General features: G+C 38.6%; 2 protein-coding genes across 8 annotated transcripts in view; both read right to left on the reverse strand.

Annotated features, from left to right (window-relative positions):
* The window catches only part of TTC39A (tetratricopeptide repeat domain 39A), a 43,779-nt gene extending 43,301 nt beyond the window's left edge, over positions 1 to 478 (reverse strand). The window contains exon 1 of the mRNA XM_021404360.1: positions 457 to 478. The gene's annotated coding sequence lies outside the window, so the exon portion shown is untranslated. The remainder of the gene's footprint in view (positions 1 to 456) is intronic.
* Positions 4,392 to 13,748, reverse strand: part of EPS15 (epidermal growth factor receptor pathway substrate 15) — a 43,107-nt gene continuing 33,750 nt past the window's right edge. The window contains exons 21-26 of one of the 7 annotated variants that reach the window (XM_021404347.1): positions 12,744 to 12,813; positions 11,597 to 11,673; positions 10,981 to 11,143; positions 8,195 to 8,295; positions 7,563 to 7,613; positions 4,392 to 6,293 (exon numbers count right to left, since the gene is read on the reverse strand). In XM_021404347.1, the coding sequence (XP_021260022.1) occupies positions 6,147 to 6,293; positions 7,563 to 7,613; positions 8,195 to 8,295; positions 10,981 to 11,143; positions 11,597 to 11,673; positions 12,744 to 12,813 (609 nt within the window). In that variant the 3' untranslated portion in view covers positions 4,392 to 6,146. Of the gene's footprint in view, positions 6,294 to 7,562; positions 7,614 to 8,194; positions 8,374 to 10,980; positions 11,144 to 11,596; positions 11,674 to 12,743; positions 12,814 to 13,748 lie in introns of all 7 variants that reach the window. The other 6 variants (XM_021404345.1, XM_021404350.1, XM_021404349.1 and 3 more) reach the window with 6 other exon arrangements.

The raw sequence follows: 13,748 nt of genomic DNA on the forward strand, positions 1-13,748 counted from the left end.
CCGGCTCTGCCGCCCTTCCAGCGCAGAGCCACTTCGCTGACCCCTCACAGAACTGCAACTTCGCTGTTTTTAACCCCGCGTAGATCGAAAAGCAGATTGCTTCAGGAGTCAAGCAGGGAGGCCGCAAACAGACCTTCAGCGCGCCCACACGTAAAACTCGGCGTCACCCTCAGGGAAGAACGCTATTTACACACCGATCCCGCCGAGGGAATGCTCCCTCCGAGGCACACAGGAGAAGTTTCTGTGCCGTGTGGGCAGTGGGAGCGCACTCGTGGAAGGGGCAGGCTGCGGGCCGGGAGGGGCGAGGCGCGGCGCGGTGCTGGCAGGAGCATCGCCCCGCTCCGAAACGCGACGGCAGAGACAAAGATAGACGTGCAAGCAGCTCCTGACGGACTGCAGCACAGGTATATCATTTGCTCAGACCTCCTACGCGAGAGGAGAGAGGAAAAAAAGCACCTGAAAAAGAAAGGCGGTTTCCGCGTCCTCGGTGGTACCGTGTGCTTGGGAAGCGCTGGGAGCACGGCCGGCCTCAGGCGGGCTGCTCGCCCAGCCCCCCAGGCCCCGGCTGAGGCGGGACGGGGCTCACCCATCCGGCAGCGCAGCCCCGGCCGCTCCGCGCCGCCCCCGCGGCCTGAGGTGAGGCGGCCCCGCGCCCCCCGCCCGCACCTGGCCTGCCCGCTCCTGCCGCTGCCCGCGGGGGGCTCCATGGGGGAGTCGCGTCCGGCTCCAGCGGCTGCAGGAAAGCGCGGGGCGGTGCTCGTGCTGCTGCTCGTGCCGCTGCTGCTGCTCCCCGGCGCGCGCGGCCGCCGCAGCCACCTGGCATGGTGTGAAGCGGCGGCAGCCGGGAGCCTCGGCGCATGTTCGGGCAGGGCCGGGCCGGGCCCCGCCGAGAGGCCGCCCCCACAGGTGAGCGGCTGCGGCAGCGCCCGCCCCGGGCCGGGCGGGGCGAGGACTCGGAGCCGGGCAGGGAAGGCGGGAGCAGGGCGCTGTGAGCAGGTGCGGGGCTCTGCTGCGAGACTCGGCCTCTTCTCCCGCGTCCCACGCGGGGTTCGTCCCGCAGTGCCGCCTGGCCTACGCCCTCACAGGTAATCGAAATTGGTCAGTTTTAATAAAAATTGAGGACAGTAGTGCAGGTAGAGAAAGATGTTGTCAGCCAGAGAGAATCCACCCCCCAAGACATCTACCTTTAATTCAGTGTTAAAACCCAAAACCAAAGACCACACACGATTAACTAAGACACTCTTGAGAAATTCAAAGAGTGATGTTTTACAATTTGCTCTTGCATCACTGCTGGCACCACGTTGGAGTTATAGCCATCAATTCCTGTTCAGAGGAGCATAGCATGACTCCTTGCCACCCGAGGTTTGGACTGACCACTGCCGTGTCAGCGCACTCCAATGGATGTAGGTGTGAAAGTGGAGCCCCCCAGCCCAGAAGGCAGCGGGCAGTGGTTGGACAAAGCGGTACCACCCAACAGTGCACACAGCTCACGCCAGCGTGGACAAAGTAAGGACAATTTCATACACAGAAACATAATGAAAAGAAGATAACGCAAAGGCAATTGAAACTACAAGTTGTTATGAGATGCTGAAAACAAACGATGTGATCGTTTATTGTGTGCATTACAATCTTAGCGTTCAGGTTAATGGGGGTAAGAGTTTGTGGAAGGAAATGAGCAGGGGAAAAAAGGGAAAGGTGAACACACACACAGAGCAGGGAGTGGCAGGACAAACAGCAGGACGTGGTTGACATAATGAAACAATGGGCACATTAGAGAACAGTGGATGTGTAATGTTAAAAAAAGAATTGATTAATGGTTCCTGAAGTGCAAAATGTGGGGAAGGGGGGAGCCCTGGCTCTTGCTCCAGTGCACAGGGGCATCTGGGTGGAGAGAAAATGGAAATAATGCATTTAATAAATGAATTCCTTATTGACTTGGGCTCTGTCAGATAGAAAGGTGAGAAAGCTGACAGTCTGCAAACGGTCTTAAAAAGACCTCTTGCCAGCCAATGGCAGCAAGGACAGACCTCTGAAATAAAGGCAAGAATTTCAACCTGCGTTATCAGCAAGTTAAATACTCAAGCAAGTATATCTTGCTTCAAGCAGCATTTTTGCCAAATTCTTAATCTACTTCCAGTTTGTACAGTCTTAGAGTATGACTGGCTACTTATACTAACATGCGACATCTTCCTTACCTGTAGAATATACGCAAGTGAAACAGAATACCATCTTTTACTCTGCACAAGAGTGCCTCTTAATTTCAGCAGTTACATAATATACTTCCAGACCCTTTGTCATTTGGAAAGCAGGAAGAGGATTAGCATTAAAAATGGTTTGTCAATTCAGCAAGAGACAATTGGAAACATCCTGACCTCTTAAATATACATCCAAGCAATGCAGCGTTTTCCCTATCTATCAGCTACCTGATCATTAACAGCTGTTTTTCATTTTCATTCAAAATCTAAGGTCCTAGCAGCTCAAGATCTCTCACTTCTACTGCAAGAAGCGTTCAGTAACACCCACACCGGTAACTCAAGTTCCACTCTACTTACCAAAAAAGTAAGTTTCAAACTTGCATCAAGAAGGATCTTCAATTTGGGAAGATTACTATCCACTTGAGTTAATAACTGCTGACAGTCTGCTTTATCTTGACATTTTCTTGTGTTTTACAATTGCGCAAGACAAATCTTCTACCTTATGGTAAACAATGGATGCATAGGAATCCCAACCACCACTCTAATGAACAACAGAATTAAATTCAAGAGCATTCCATGAAAACTGGAAACGCCAACATTCTGAACAGATAAGTTACTTTTCTCATTTTACTCTTTTATAAGTTAACTCTGTTTCCTTTATTTTATTATCTAAAAAAGTTATGAAAAATACTGTTCTGTAAATAAATACTGTAAAACACAGTGCATGCATTTGAAGATTCAGGCTAAAGAATTAAAGCATTCCAACACTGAAGTCATAGTATTGCTAAAAACTTTAATTCTGAAATGCTGAATTTTAAATTTCAGTAGCTAAATGAAACTGTTAACAAGTTAATGGGGAAACAACAGTAGGCAACGTGGTTCTGACAGCTGGGTGCTATTTGTGAAAAGACGCGACATACAGCTGGCATGGCAGGTGCCAAGAAATGGCAAGGAAATCTGTATAACCAAGGAAACCAGTAAGTCCAATGCTGATGTCTGACAGAACAGATTTTAAGAATTAAGCAGAAGGGTTAGCACTGTTTGTCACATCATGTCTCCAAGCTTCAAGTCCTCTGTGCGGAAGCAGACAGATTCCTAAACAACTTAAGTCAACTCCGTATGTCAGGTCCTTTATTAAGCACCTTTATTGCCATTTTATTCTTTGTCAATACTTGGCAGTGATAACAGATCTTTAACATTAATCCCCAGTACATGCCACTGATACAATTTCTTATTAAGTTACTTCCATTGGAAATTTAGCTGTCAAGTGGCCAATTCGTCTGCTAAACATTAGATAATCTCTCAAATAAAAAGTGCAATGTTTTGCTGTGAATCCAATGAACTTTTACATGACAGAACCTCATAAGACAGTAAATTAGACAAAGACAGAAGAGGATATCAAATTATTCAAGATGAACAGCAACTACTTTCAGTTTCATGATAGAATCGTAGGGACAGCACAACATTTGGAGGAAAGACAAGGTTGAAAGCAGCACAGTCAGAAGCAAAAGTATGCCCAAGATGTAAACCTGGTAGAGGACCTGAAAAGAAAAAAAAAAACCCACAGATGGTTACAAATGACCCCAAGGATGTGTATGAATTTGATGAAATTAATGAAGATATTACATTGCCTAATCCAATTAATGCATCATTCAAAAGATAGCCAGGAAAAAAGATTTGGGGCCCCTTAGATGAGTACATTAATATCTACCACTGCTGTAACAAAAGTATCAAAGACATGTAAATGGCTGCTGGAACTCCTGAACCTCTGACCAGTCTACGTCCACATCCTGGTGCAAAGATGTTACACAGCATATTGAAAAGAATATACTCTGGGTCAAACTAAAGATTTGCAAAGCCATAGAAACGTGCTTTATGTTGAGAGCACCTGATATGCTGACATATCTTCACAAAAGAATACTAAGGAAGTAACAATTGAGCACTGCAAACCTTGCGCAGGCAAAAAACCTTAGGCAGATGCAGCATGAATTTTCATTGAAACTGCCACGACTCCTAATAAATCAAGTGACAAATGGGATTAATATGCACTTTAGCTAACCCCACGATTCAAGCAACTTGTTTCTTTGAAAATTAACCACCTCCCATCAGACTACAAACAGAGCACCTTCTATCGGCCACGTTACATTGGCATGTTCTTTTACAGCTCAGCACCCTTTTGAAAAAATAGGCAAACAGTTCACACTTATGTACTTAAATTTTATTTCTTCATAATTACAGGCTATTGTTAGAATTTTTAAACAAAAGGGAAGTCTATAAATAGAGGCTAATCCCACCTGAACAAGTTTCTTTTAAAAAAAAAGTTAAAACTTCATAAGTAATGCCATTTAGCTCACAGCAGTGGTTTGTTGGTAGTCTGAGTAAAAGTACTATAGTCAGAGTCAGTAACATGAAATGTAACATCAAATGACTCAAAACTTTTAAATTCCATAAAGGAAAGCAAGAATATATATATAATATATACATAATAATATTGTGTTGGTCCACTGAGTATACTTTTTTTAACAAAAGATAAGAAACTATGTAATCCAGTTAAGCACGATTTGCAAGATTAGTGTACACTCATTACAAAGATGTATAGATAAGTTTTAACTATTTAATCCTTGCAAAAATTTAAGTTATCTTTTTTGAGCAGGTGTTTAAATGCTCATTTCCCAGTGCAAAAGAAAAAACATCCCAGTCTGGTTACCCATTTTCCTGAAGAACTGAAAACTATCAAACTCTTTCAACAGCAGCATTGACTGATCATGGGAAGAGGTTAAATGTATTGAAGCATGGCTGAGTTCAACCCCTCCTCCCAGTGCTGCGTGTTGAAACTTTTCCATTTCCTCAACAGAAACACCACAAGTTAAAAGTGCAAGAAAAAAAATAAAAATCTCTTGATGTCTATGCTGCTGCCATCCATTTTTCTTAGATAGGGCAAAAAAGATTATTCTTGGAATTATTTTAATTAAACTGATTCTCCAGAATAGAGTTCTTTCAAAGTGAACAATAAGTTACTTTCATTAAGTTATTTTCATTAAAATTATCAATCCCACTCAGTGACCATAAAGAAATTCAGTTTAAGGTGCAACTATCTGTTGGCATTCAATAAATTACACATACAGGAAAAAAGCAAACTTATAAAAAAAAATGAAAAATCAGACAACGTGTTTTCTTTCTATTCTCAATCTCATTTCAACTTATTATCTTGCCAGTTAATAGGTAAGTAATCTTGCCAATTACTTATCTGCATATTTCACAGGCAAAACTGGCTCAAACAGCAGCGGGGCCTTGTAATTTGACAGTCGTCTTGGCCAACAGCAAATGCACACGAATCTTCCATTTAGTTGCTTATAAAACAAAATAACTGGTCTTAAAACCTATGACCATGCAAGAAAAGCATTAAAGGTTTCAGTTAGACACGCTCTTTTTGACTTAGACTCCATGAAGATTGTTATTTCAAGTCCAAACAGAATCTTCAATGAAGAGAAAAATCTATATCCATACATATAAAAAAAAAGCACTCCACAACTCTGGCATTACTAAAATCTTTTTAGAAGGATAAAAGGTTTCAAATGACTAACTGCTTGATGGGAGACAATCAGCCATGGCAGAATAATTGCTATGTTCACTTTATGCTCAATTACCAACTGCTAACAGATTACAGTCAAACTAATGTCTCATTTTCTGCATTTTCAACTGATTTGCTTACATCTGGGAAAAGTTCCTTGTTTTCCTGAAAACTTAAGAGAAACTGAATGCTAGAATTAAGTTATTCAAACAATAAAAATAACCAAAAGGATTGAATTTAGCAGAAACACACCACTTTCAAGTTTCAAACCTTTCTTACTTTCCTGTATATACGTAATCTTCTGATTAACATTTAAATAGGTTAGGTATTCAGAAAAAGGGACAAAACAGTTGACGTATGACAACATCTTATTCTAAACTTCATGCTTCTGATATTTCAGATTTGCTGAGTGCAATAGCCAGTTCCAAGTCTTCTTGCTCTTGCTGTTTCAGTCTTGCCAATCTTTCTTTCTCTTCTCTCTCACTTTCCCTCTTAGCCCATTCAATCATGTCTTCCTCAGTGGAATACTGCATTTTTAAAAGACAAAATAACCACATTAATAATGGAATGACTACTAATCCTGTTCTTGGTTTAAGTGAGTTTCAGTTTTGTAAAACATTTGACATACTCCAGTTTTCAAATATTACTTGCTTTTTATTGTCAGTAAACTATTACTATTAGCTTAGTCCAAGATTTAACTATTAGGAACTGCACCAAAGCCACCCTATTGCTGTATTTTTAATTGAATACACCATGTTTCAAAATTCAGTATTAAATTTTGATAAAAAGTTACAGGAGCAGCAAACTGCTATACTTTAAAATCAAACTATTCTGAATAACAAAGAACTTTACAAAAATTTTGAATGACTCAGGATAACATACTGCAAATACACCCATATCCAGCACGACAGGACATCCTTATTAATTGTACTTTTGTTAGAGATGACTTTTCCAAATGACAGTGACTATGAAAATTAGCTCTAGAATGACTTTAATTGTGCAGATGAAAAACACTTTGGTAAAAGCAGCAGAATATTAAGGTAACAGTACAGTTAGAATCCCAGTAATAATACAGAGAAAGGTAGGTGTGATAAGAGGAAAAGGAAAAGAACAGATTCTGTGTACTTCAGCATGAACAGTATATGAACTGAATTGCTGGGATACAACGACTGTAAGTCAGAAAACATGGTATTATCTTAAAATACAAAAGATAATACTAAAATTTGTTTCTATACAGCATGCAGAAAAGCTAAGAGGCAGGCGAAGCCTGCATGTTCATGAACGTCCCAGTGTTAAGTCTTAAAGGGTTACCACAATGTACTCCAGTTAGTTCCTGCTTTGAGCTAGTTTTAAGTAGTAAGTGTAGAAAAGCTTGTGTTTACTCCATAGTTCACTTATTATTTTTCAGTAGTTTCAACTGGAAGAGAATGCTTTTTCCTTTATAAAAATAATAAGCGTTTGTTTCCCCCTCCACACTTCACATTCTATCCTCCAAACTAGCTTCTCAGACCATCTAACTAGTAAAAGCAATCAGTAACATTATTGTCATGCTATAAAGACACATCAACCAGTGCAAGTCAATTCTGAAAACCTGTCAACCCTCCATTTGCTTCAATCAAGCAAATGGTTTATCACCCCCTCCCCCCCAAAAAAGCAGTATCATCATGTTACTGTGAACGCAAATTGCATTTCACAGATATCAAGCATGAAAGTGAAATGATGCCTTCCAAAACTCCTATTTGCAAAAGCTCAAAAATAAAATAAAATAAAAATTATATACGTAGGCATGCACAAACCTTTAGATTTGCTTCTACTGCTTGGACACCACGACTTCTATGAAATGGATTCTGGTTACAAAGAGACACTACTTTTCACTGCATCATACATAAAATCTAGAATTTACTAGCCATTCAAAACTCACCACATTACATTTCATTAACATACACTATTATGTAGCTGCTTATCCCTATTTCAGTCATAATATTGAAATATATGACTAAACAGTTCAGTGACAGGAAGATTAAAATTAAGCCTTTTGTTGTATTTTTAATTAGATAATTAACAGTGTGCTTTATATACCTGTATATATATATATTTTACATCTGCTGTGTGCTTTGACAAAATGAATAATACCTAGAGCAGATATTTAAAATATGTCCTATTTCTAAAAGTTAGGAGGCTTCCATGAAAAAAAATGTTACCAACTCACAAAAGCAATGCAACATAAACATTAACTACATCATTTTGCATTGTTTTACTTTAGGGCAGCCTCAGCTGTAAACTAAATGCAACTATTGTTTTAACTGGAAGTGATATCCCATGCACAAAAGGGATGTGTGTTAATATTTTAAATTAGACTTGAAGACGTCAGTGTGAATGATTCAAAGCTGTCAGTATACTGAAACAAATGTAAAAAGTGTTTACTCACAGTACTGAAGTTTGCAAAATTGTTGGGGTCAGCCTCTTTACTGATGCTGGTGGGAGCAAATGGATCACAGAATAGATCTGCTTCTTGTTCTTTGGGCATTTCTGGGGTGGGAAAAGGCTGAAATGGATCGCTCGGTTTAAAGGAATCTGAAGAGTCTATTTGATTGATAGGTCTTTTCCCTTAGATTAAAATGAATTTAAAATGAATTTAGGATAGCAGGTAATAGCATGCCAAAAATAGTATTAATAAAAAGAACAAAAACATATTCAAAAGCTATTTGGAATGCAACCTCTTCTGGTAAATTAGTGGAGTTGTAATGACTTCAGAGGAAGGGTTGCCAGATTAAAAAATGAGGGCATGGCCCAATATTTCTTGAAGTGCAATCAGATGGAAAAGAACACACGTATGTTAATGATTCAAGAGCACAATTATGTTCTGATGTAGTAGTATTTTGGGAAGAGAATTCCTAAGTCTTTGGTCCCTATTCTATCAACACAGTAATTTCTTCTGCTTATCAATTATCCACGCTAATTCCAGTAAGGATTTTTTATTATTTGTGTGGCTCAAAGTAACACGATTTAATTTAGACAACAGAAATATAAGTCTTCAAAACAACAAGGAAAAGCATCCTCTCACTATGCTAGCACACAGAATTTCTAAAGTTTTTAAATTAAGAAAAATGAAGACAATTAAGCCCTATAACAAACACTGTAACAAAAACAAAGGGGCTTAACTGTTTTGTTAACCCTTTCCTAAGTAGCTGTAGATGTAACAGAAGCAGATGTGAGCCCCCACCTGTTCTTTTTTCAGCTTAACCCCAGTCAGCTTTCAACACCTCTGAGCACACTGACCCAACTCCTTCCAAGAACAGCTGAACTAAATTTCATCCCACCATTCTCTCCATATGTTATTATTTATAGTAAAGGTTTCATTGCAGTTTCTTGAATTCACCTAGAAAATTCAGCAAGTGGTTTGCCCATTACAGTGGTCGTATTTGCTTCTGTTTTTCACAGACCAAAAGAGATTCTAATTCAGCAATGACTTAGAGGCTTTTAGGAATGCTCCCCTGGGGAATACATGATTTATTTAGACAATTCTCAGATAACCTTCCCATGAAAGCCCACACTCACTGATCATGTTCTATTACTGGCAAAAAAAAGCATGGTTTTTATTTTCTTGAATACTGTGGGAGAAGTAGATTCAAATGGTGTCCAGAAAAAAAATACTTTTGCAGAGGAAGAATTATTGTAAGAATATTAAGTATACATTGCCAAACACACCCAAAAATCATGAAATGGTAGCACTCAGTGTCGGGAAAGGCAACAGATGTCAGAAGCAAGCAAGTAGCTCTTCTGCACACCTTCCATTATCATGCAGGTTTAAAAGGACAGGCATTTCCTCAAAAAAGCATTCCTTTGTTTTGAACGAGACCAAGAGACTCATTAAGAACAAATACACTTAAATATCTCAATTTATGATTCATGATGGGAAAAGAATTTGTTGGGAATGGTTATCATGATATCCAGAATAACAGGGTACTTTTTTTCTAGCCATCTATTAACAACAATACTGTTTTTCTGCCACTAGGTGCTTGCATTCTAAAAGTGAACCTGTACACCACCTTGTAGCCACTCCTAAACAGTGAAGTCCAAATCCCACACAGGCTCCTTCAAGGGCTCCCATAAAATGTAACACTATCAAACATTCGAGTTAACACCACTTGTCATGTCAACTGTTTTAATGTTGTTTACAATTAAACCGACTACTTGCAAGGCACCAAACAGACCTCCTCACTTCAGCATTAGAATTAAGCACTTGAGTTTAAACTTTCAGTATTACTTTTTCTGTGTTGCCCTCTTTTGAGGGAAAAAGATGAATACTTACTCGAGTTTCATGCTACAGTTTTCCAAAATACCATAAGATTCAATCATATAGTGTAAGAGTGAAAGAGCGATGCAGTAAAGTTTTTAAAGAGAATGAAACAAAGGATGGAAAGTTAAACAAATACTAGTAATACAACGTATTTCCAATCTATGCAAAAGAAAAAAAGATTAGAAGTATGGATTCTGTTCTAACAGGGACTTAATGCAACCAGAAGAAGGTATTGTTAGCTTTGATAACAATCACAGTATTTTCTGGATATCATGGAGCAAACCAGAGGATTCAGCTATTGCTGAACAGAGAACAGCACAGGAAACCTGGGTTTATTGCTATTGCATTGGCTAGCTTCACAACTACAGACCTCTGGCAAGGCAACCTGGAAAAATTTAATCTGAACATCTGAGGCAGTCACGTTAACTCTAGTTTAATTTATTTTACTCCAGCCACATACACACTAAACTGCTTTAATATTTATTTAAAGACAGCATTAAAACTGGAAGTTTTGCAATGGGTAAAACACAATGGCTTCTCACTTCAAACATAATTTAGTGCAATATTCACAGCCTGTGACATTAGCAACCATTTAATTTGTAGCCATCTGTGTTCTTGCAGATACTCATGTTAACTCTCTATAGTCCCATTTTTTAAAATCCTTTGTCCCTCCCCCTAAGAAAAAAACCACCACCACTAACAAAAAAAACCCAGCAAGCCATGCTGCCAAATGTCAAGCAAAATTTAACTTTGAGGAAAAAAATCAAACAGATCAGGAACAGACTTGTTTTACCTCTTCTCACTCATTCACTGTTAGTTCAGTATACTTAGAATCATACTTCACCATCCCCTTGTAATTATTGTCCTACTGCCAATGTTGAAGGAGCTAATCAGCATCTCATATCAGCTCTTACCGGGAGGTGGCGGACAGGGCCTTGTGGGAGTTCCTGTTTTAGGGGGCAACGCAGGAGGGACATCCTCATTTTTGGCTGGTGGCTCTTCAAATGAGTTTTTAGTTATGACCACATTTTTGACAGAGCCTGATGTGGAAGAGCTAAAGGGATCCTCGTTGTTGGCCTTTGAGAAAGAAAACAGCAACATACACACCTTCAGTGCAATTCTACCAATACTTCCCATCTTTTCAATATTGTACTACTTTTCTAGAAATGAAAGTTTGTTTTTAAAATGCATCATCCAGGAAGAATAAAAGAAAACATTGATGAAAATTACAGAAAAATTGGGAACAGTTAGTGTGTACAGCAATGAAAAGTTGAGTGCAGCTGTATACATGCAAATCCGTTTCAAATACAGAGAAAATACAAAGCCACAAAGATTACTTTGCATTCTTCACAGTGGAATTGCAAGACAATTTACTGTCAAAATCTCTTTGTCAAGAAAGTTAACCATTGTAAATTTTTTTTTTATTGGCAAAACTAACAATAAAAGGATCATAAGAAATAAGAATACAGTATGTCTTTGTCGCTGCAGAGTTTCATGCATTTTCTATGAGTGATAGTAATTTCACATTACCTTTGACAGCGTGCTGAAGTCAGCAAAGCCACTTCCAAAGGATTCATTTCCAAAGAGAGAGGCAAAGGGGTCTGTAGCTAAATACACACAAATCAAGCAAACAGAATGGGATTTTTAATCAAATATGAAACACTGAAAGATCCTACAACAAAAAAGCAGCTGTTACACATATTGAAGCATAGACTACTTCTATGTGAAATACTTAATTAGGTGGGCACTCTTACTATTTAAGTAGTTTTTACAGAAAACCTAAATATTAACAACTGATTAACAATAATAATTCTCCTGGAAAGGTTTTGCTGATGTATCTGTACACAGAGAGACAGGTATTTTTTGTGTGTGTTCAGCCACAAATATATAATGACTATGAATACAAATGAGCTCACTTCCAACTGTAAGCCCACTTTTGGAATAAAGTATCTTTAAACCTTGTATGAACTCAACCTGTAATACAACAGTATTCTTTCATTCTTGTATGCCACAAAGCATGTAAAAACTGCTATTCTATTGTAAAGTGAGAAGCGTACTATGTTTACCAATAATCACTTCTCTGTCTCCAGAAATAGTGGGTTGGTTTTTTGGATTTTTTTTTTTTAACTATAATTAAACACACTTACAGTACAAAACCACAAAGATTCTTGTCTTGGATTCATGTACTTCCTGGTGCAACTTGGCAATAGAGCCGATTAGACTCCTCCCAAAAACATCTTTACCCTCAGGTAAGAGAGGGACATAGCAATACAAAAAGAAGCCCTGATCAAATAGTTATTCAGTCTTAGATCCTCTTTTATAGTATATAACTACCCTGCATTTTACTTTGAAAGCAACATGAATTTTCTTAAAAGCAACCCTAATGGGAAGTAGTAGAAACCACTCAAATAGTCCAAACACTCAGAACAGGATATTTCACCAGTTTTAGGTGAAGGAGAGGAACATTTTTGCAAAATCAGTCTTTGGTGATGCACGCTAAAGATATTGACTTTTTTGTTTGTTTTAAATAAAAACACTCCCTATGAACTTGTTCCTTATGTCAAACTTTAACTTCAAAAAATCCTTAAAATGCTCCCACTGCAAATTCAGTCAAGACTAGGAACAAAAACAAGAAAAAGCAACAAATGCAAGTTTCATTTGCACAGTCTCCTTTTACCTAGATCATCTGATGTAGTAACAGTTGTTCCACCAGGAGCAAAAGGATCATTTTTCTTCGGTATCTCTGTCTAAAACAAAAGAATTACTTTAGAGGAAAATTTGTTTTTCAACTTGATGAAGTTCTCATTCTAAGAATACAATCATAATTCATTCCAGTTTAGAAGGTTTAAGATAATGTTAGTCTAGCATCTTTACACCAGGCATCAAAATAAAAAAAATTACGACATATTATTTATAATGATATTGCTACAAGACATCAATAACATAAAGGTGCAGTAAAGCATTTATGACGAATGCATAACTTTAGAAATGCAGATCTCATAAGGATCAACGACTACAGACTGTGGATCCCACACCTCTGTACTTCTCTTATTGTCAGTCCAAGAATTGGAAGTATTAGAATATCATGATTTGGAGGACAATGTGCAGAGCAAGTACTAGAGATTGTAGGAAACCAGTTTTTAAGGCTGGATGTGTGGTAATATGACCTCGACATCTGTATAACACACACATCATACAGAAGGAAAAGAACACTGCTGTTAGGTGGAGTGATTCCCCACTATCTCATTTTTGTAGGCTTGCCCTCTGGCACACTCCACAGCCACTTAACTTGCTTCCTACACACATTAATAGGCCACTTGTATTTTTAATACATGTATACAGATTTTATGCACACACAAAACTAGAACTGAGGTATGATTAGCACCACTGAAGAGAGGATATAGCAAAAAGACTAGGATAAGCTTATGACGTCATTTCAGCTTCTTCGAATAAGTGTCTATCAGCCCTAAATATTACTGTATTTTCATTAAGTTACATCCTACATCAAAGAAGCTTTGTGTCCAGCTCTAACTTATTGTAGGCTGACGACTGATCAGTCACTGCTCAGTTATAATATGAACAGCTAGAAGTTTGGCCTAAGTATATTTGAAAGAATATGCCATTCAGTAAGAATCTCCACATTACAACAGGGTTTCAGTGACTCATTAAAAAAAGACAACGA

The sequence above is a fragment of the Numida meleagris genome, chromosome 7, assembly GCF_002078875.1.
Source record: "Numida meleagris isolate 19003 breed g44 Domestic line chromosome 7, NumMel1.0, whole genome shotgun sequence".
Taxonomy (NCBI): domain Eukaryota; kingdom Metazoa; phylum Chordata; class Aves; order Galliformes; family Numididae; genus Numida; species Numida meleagris.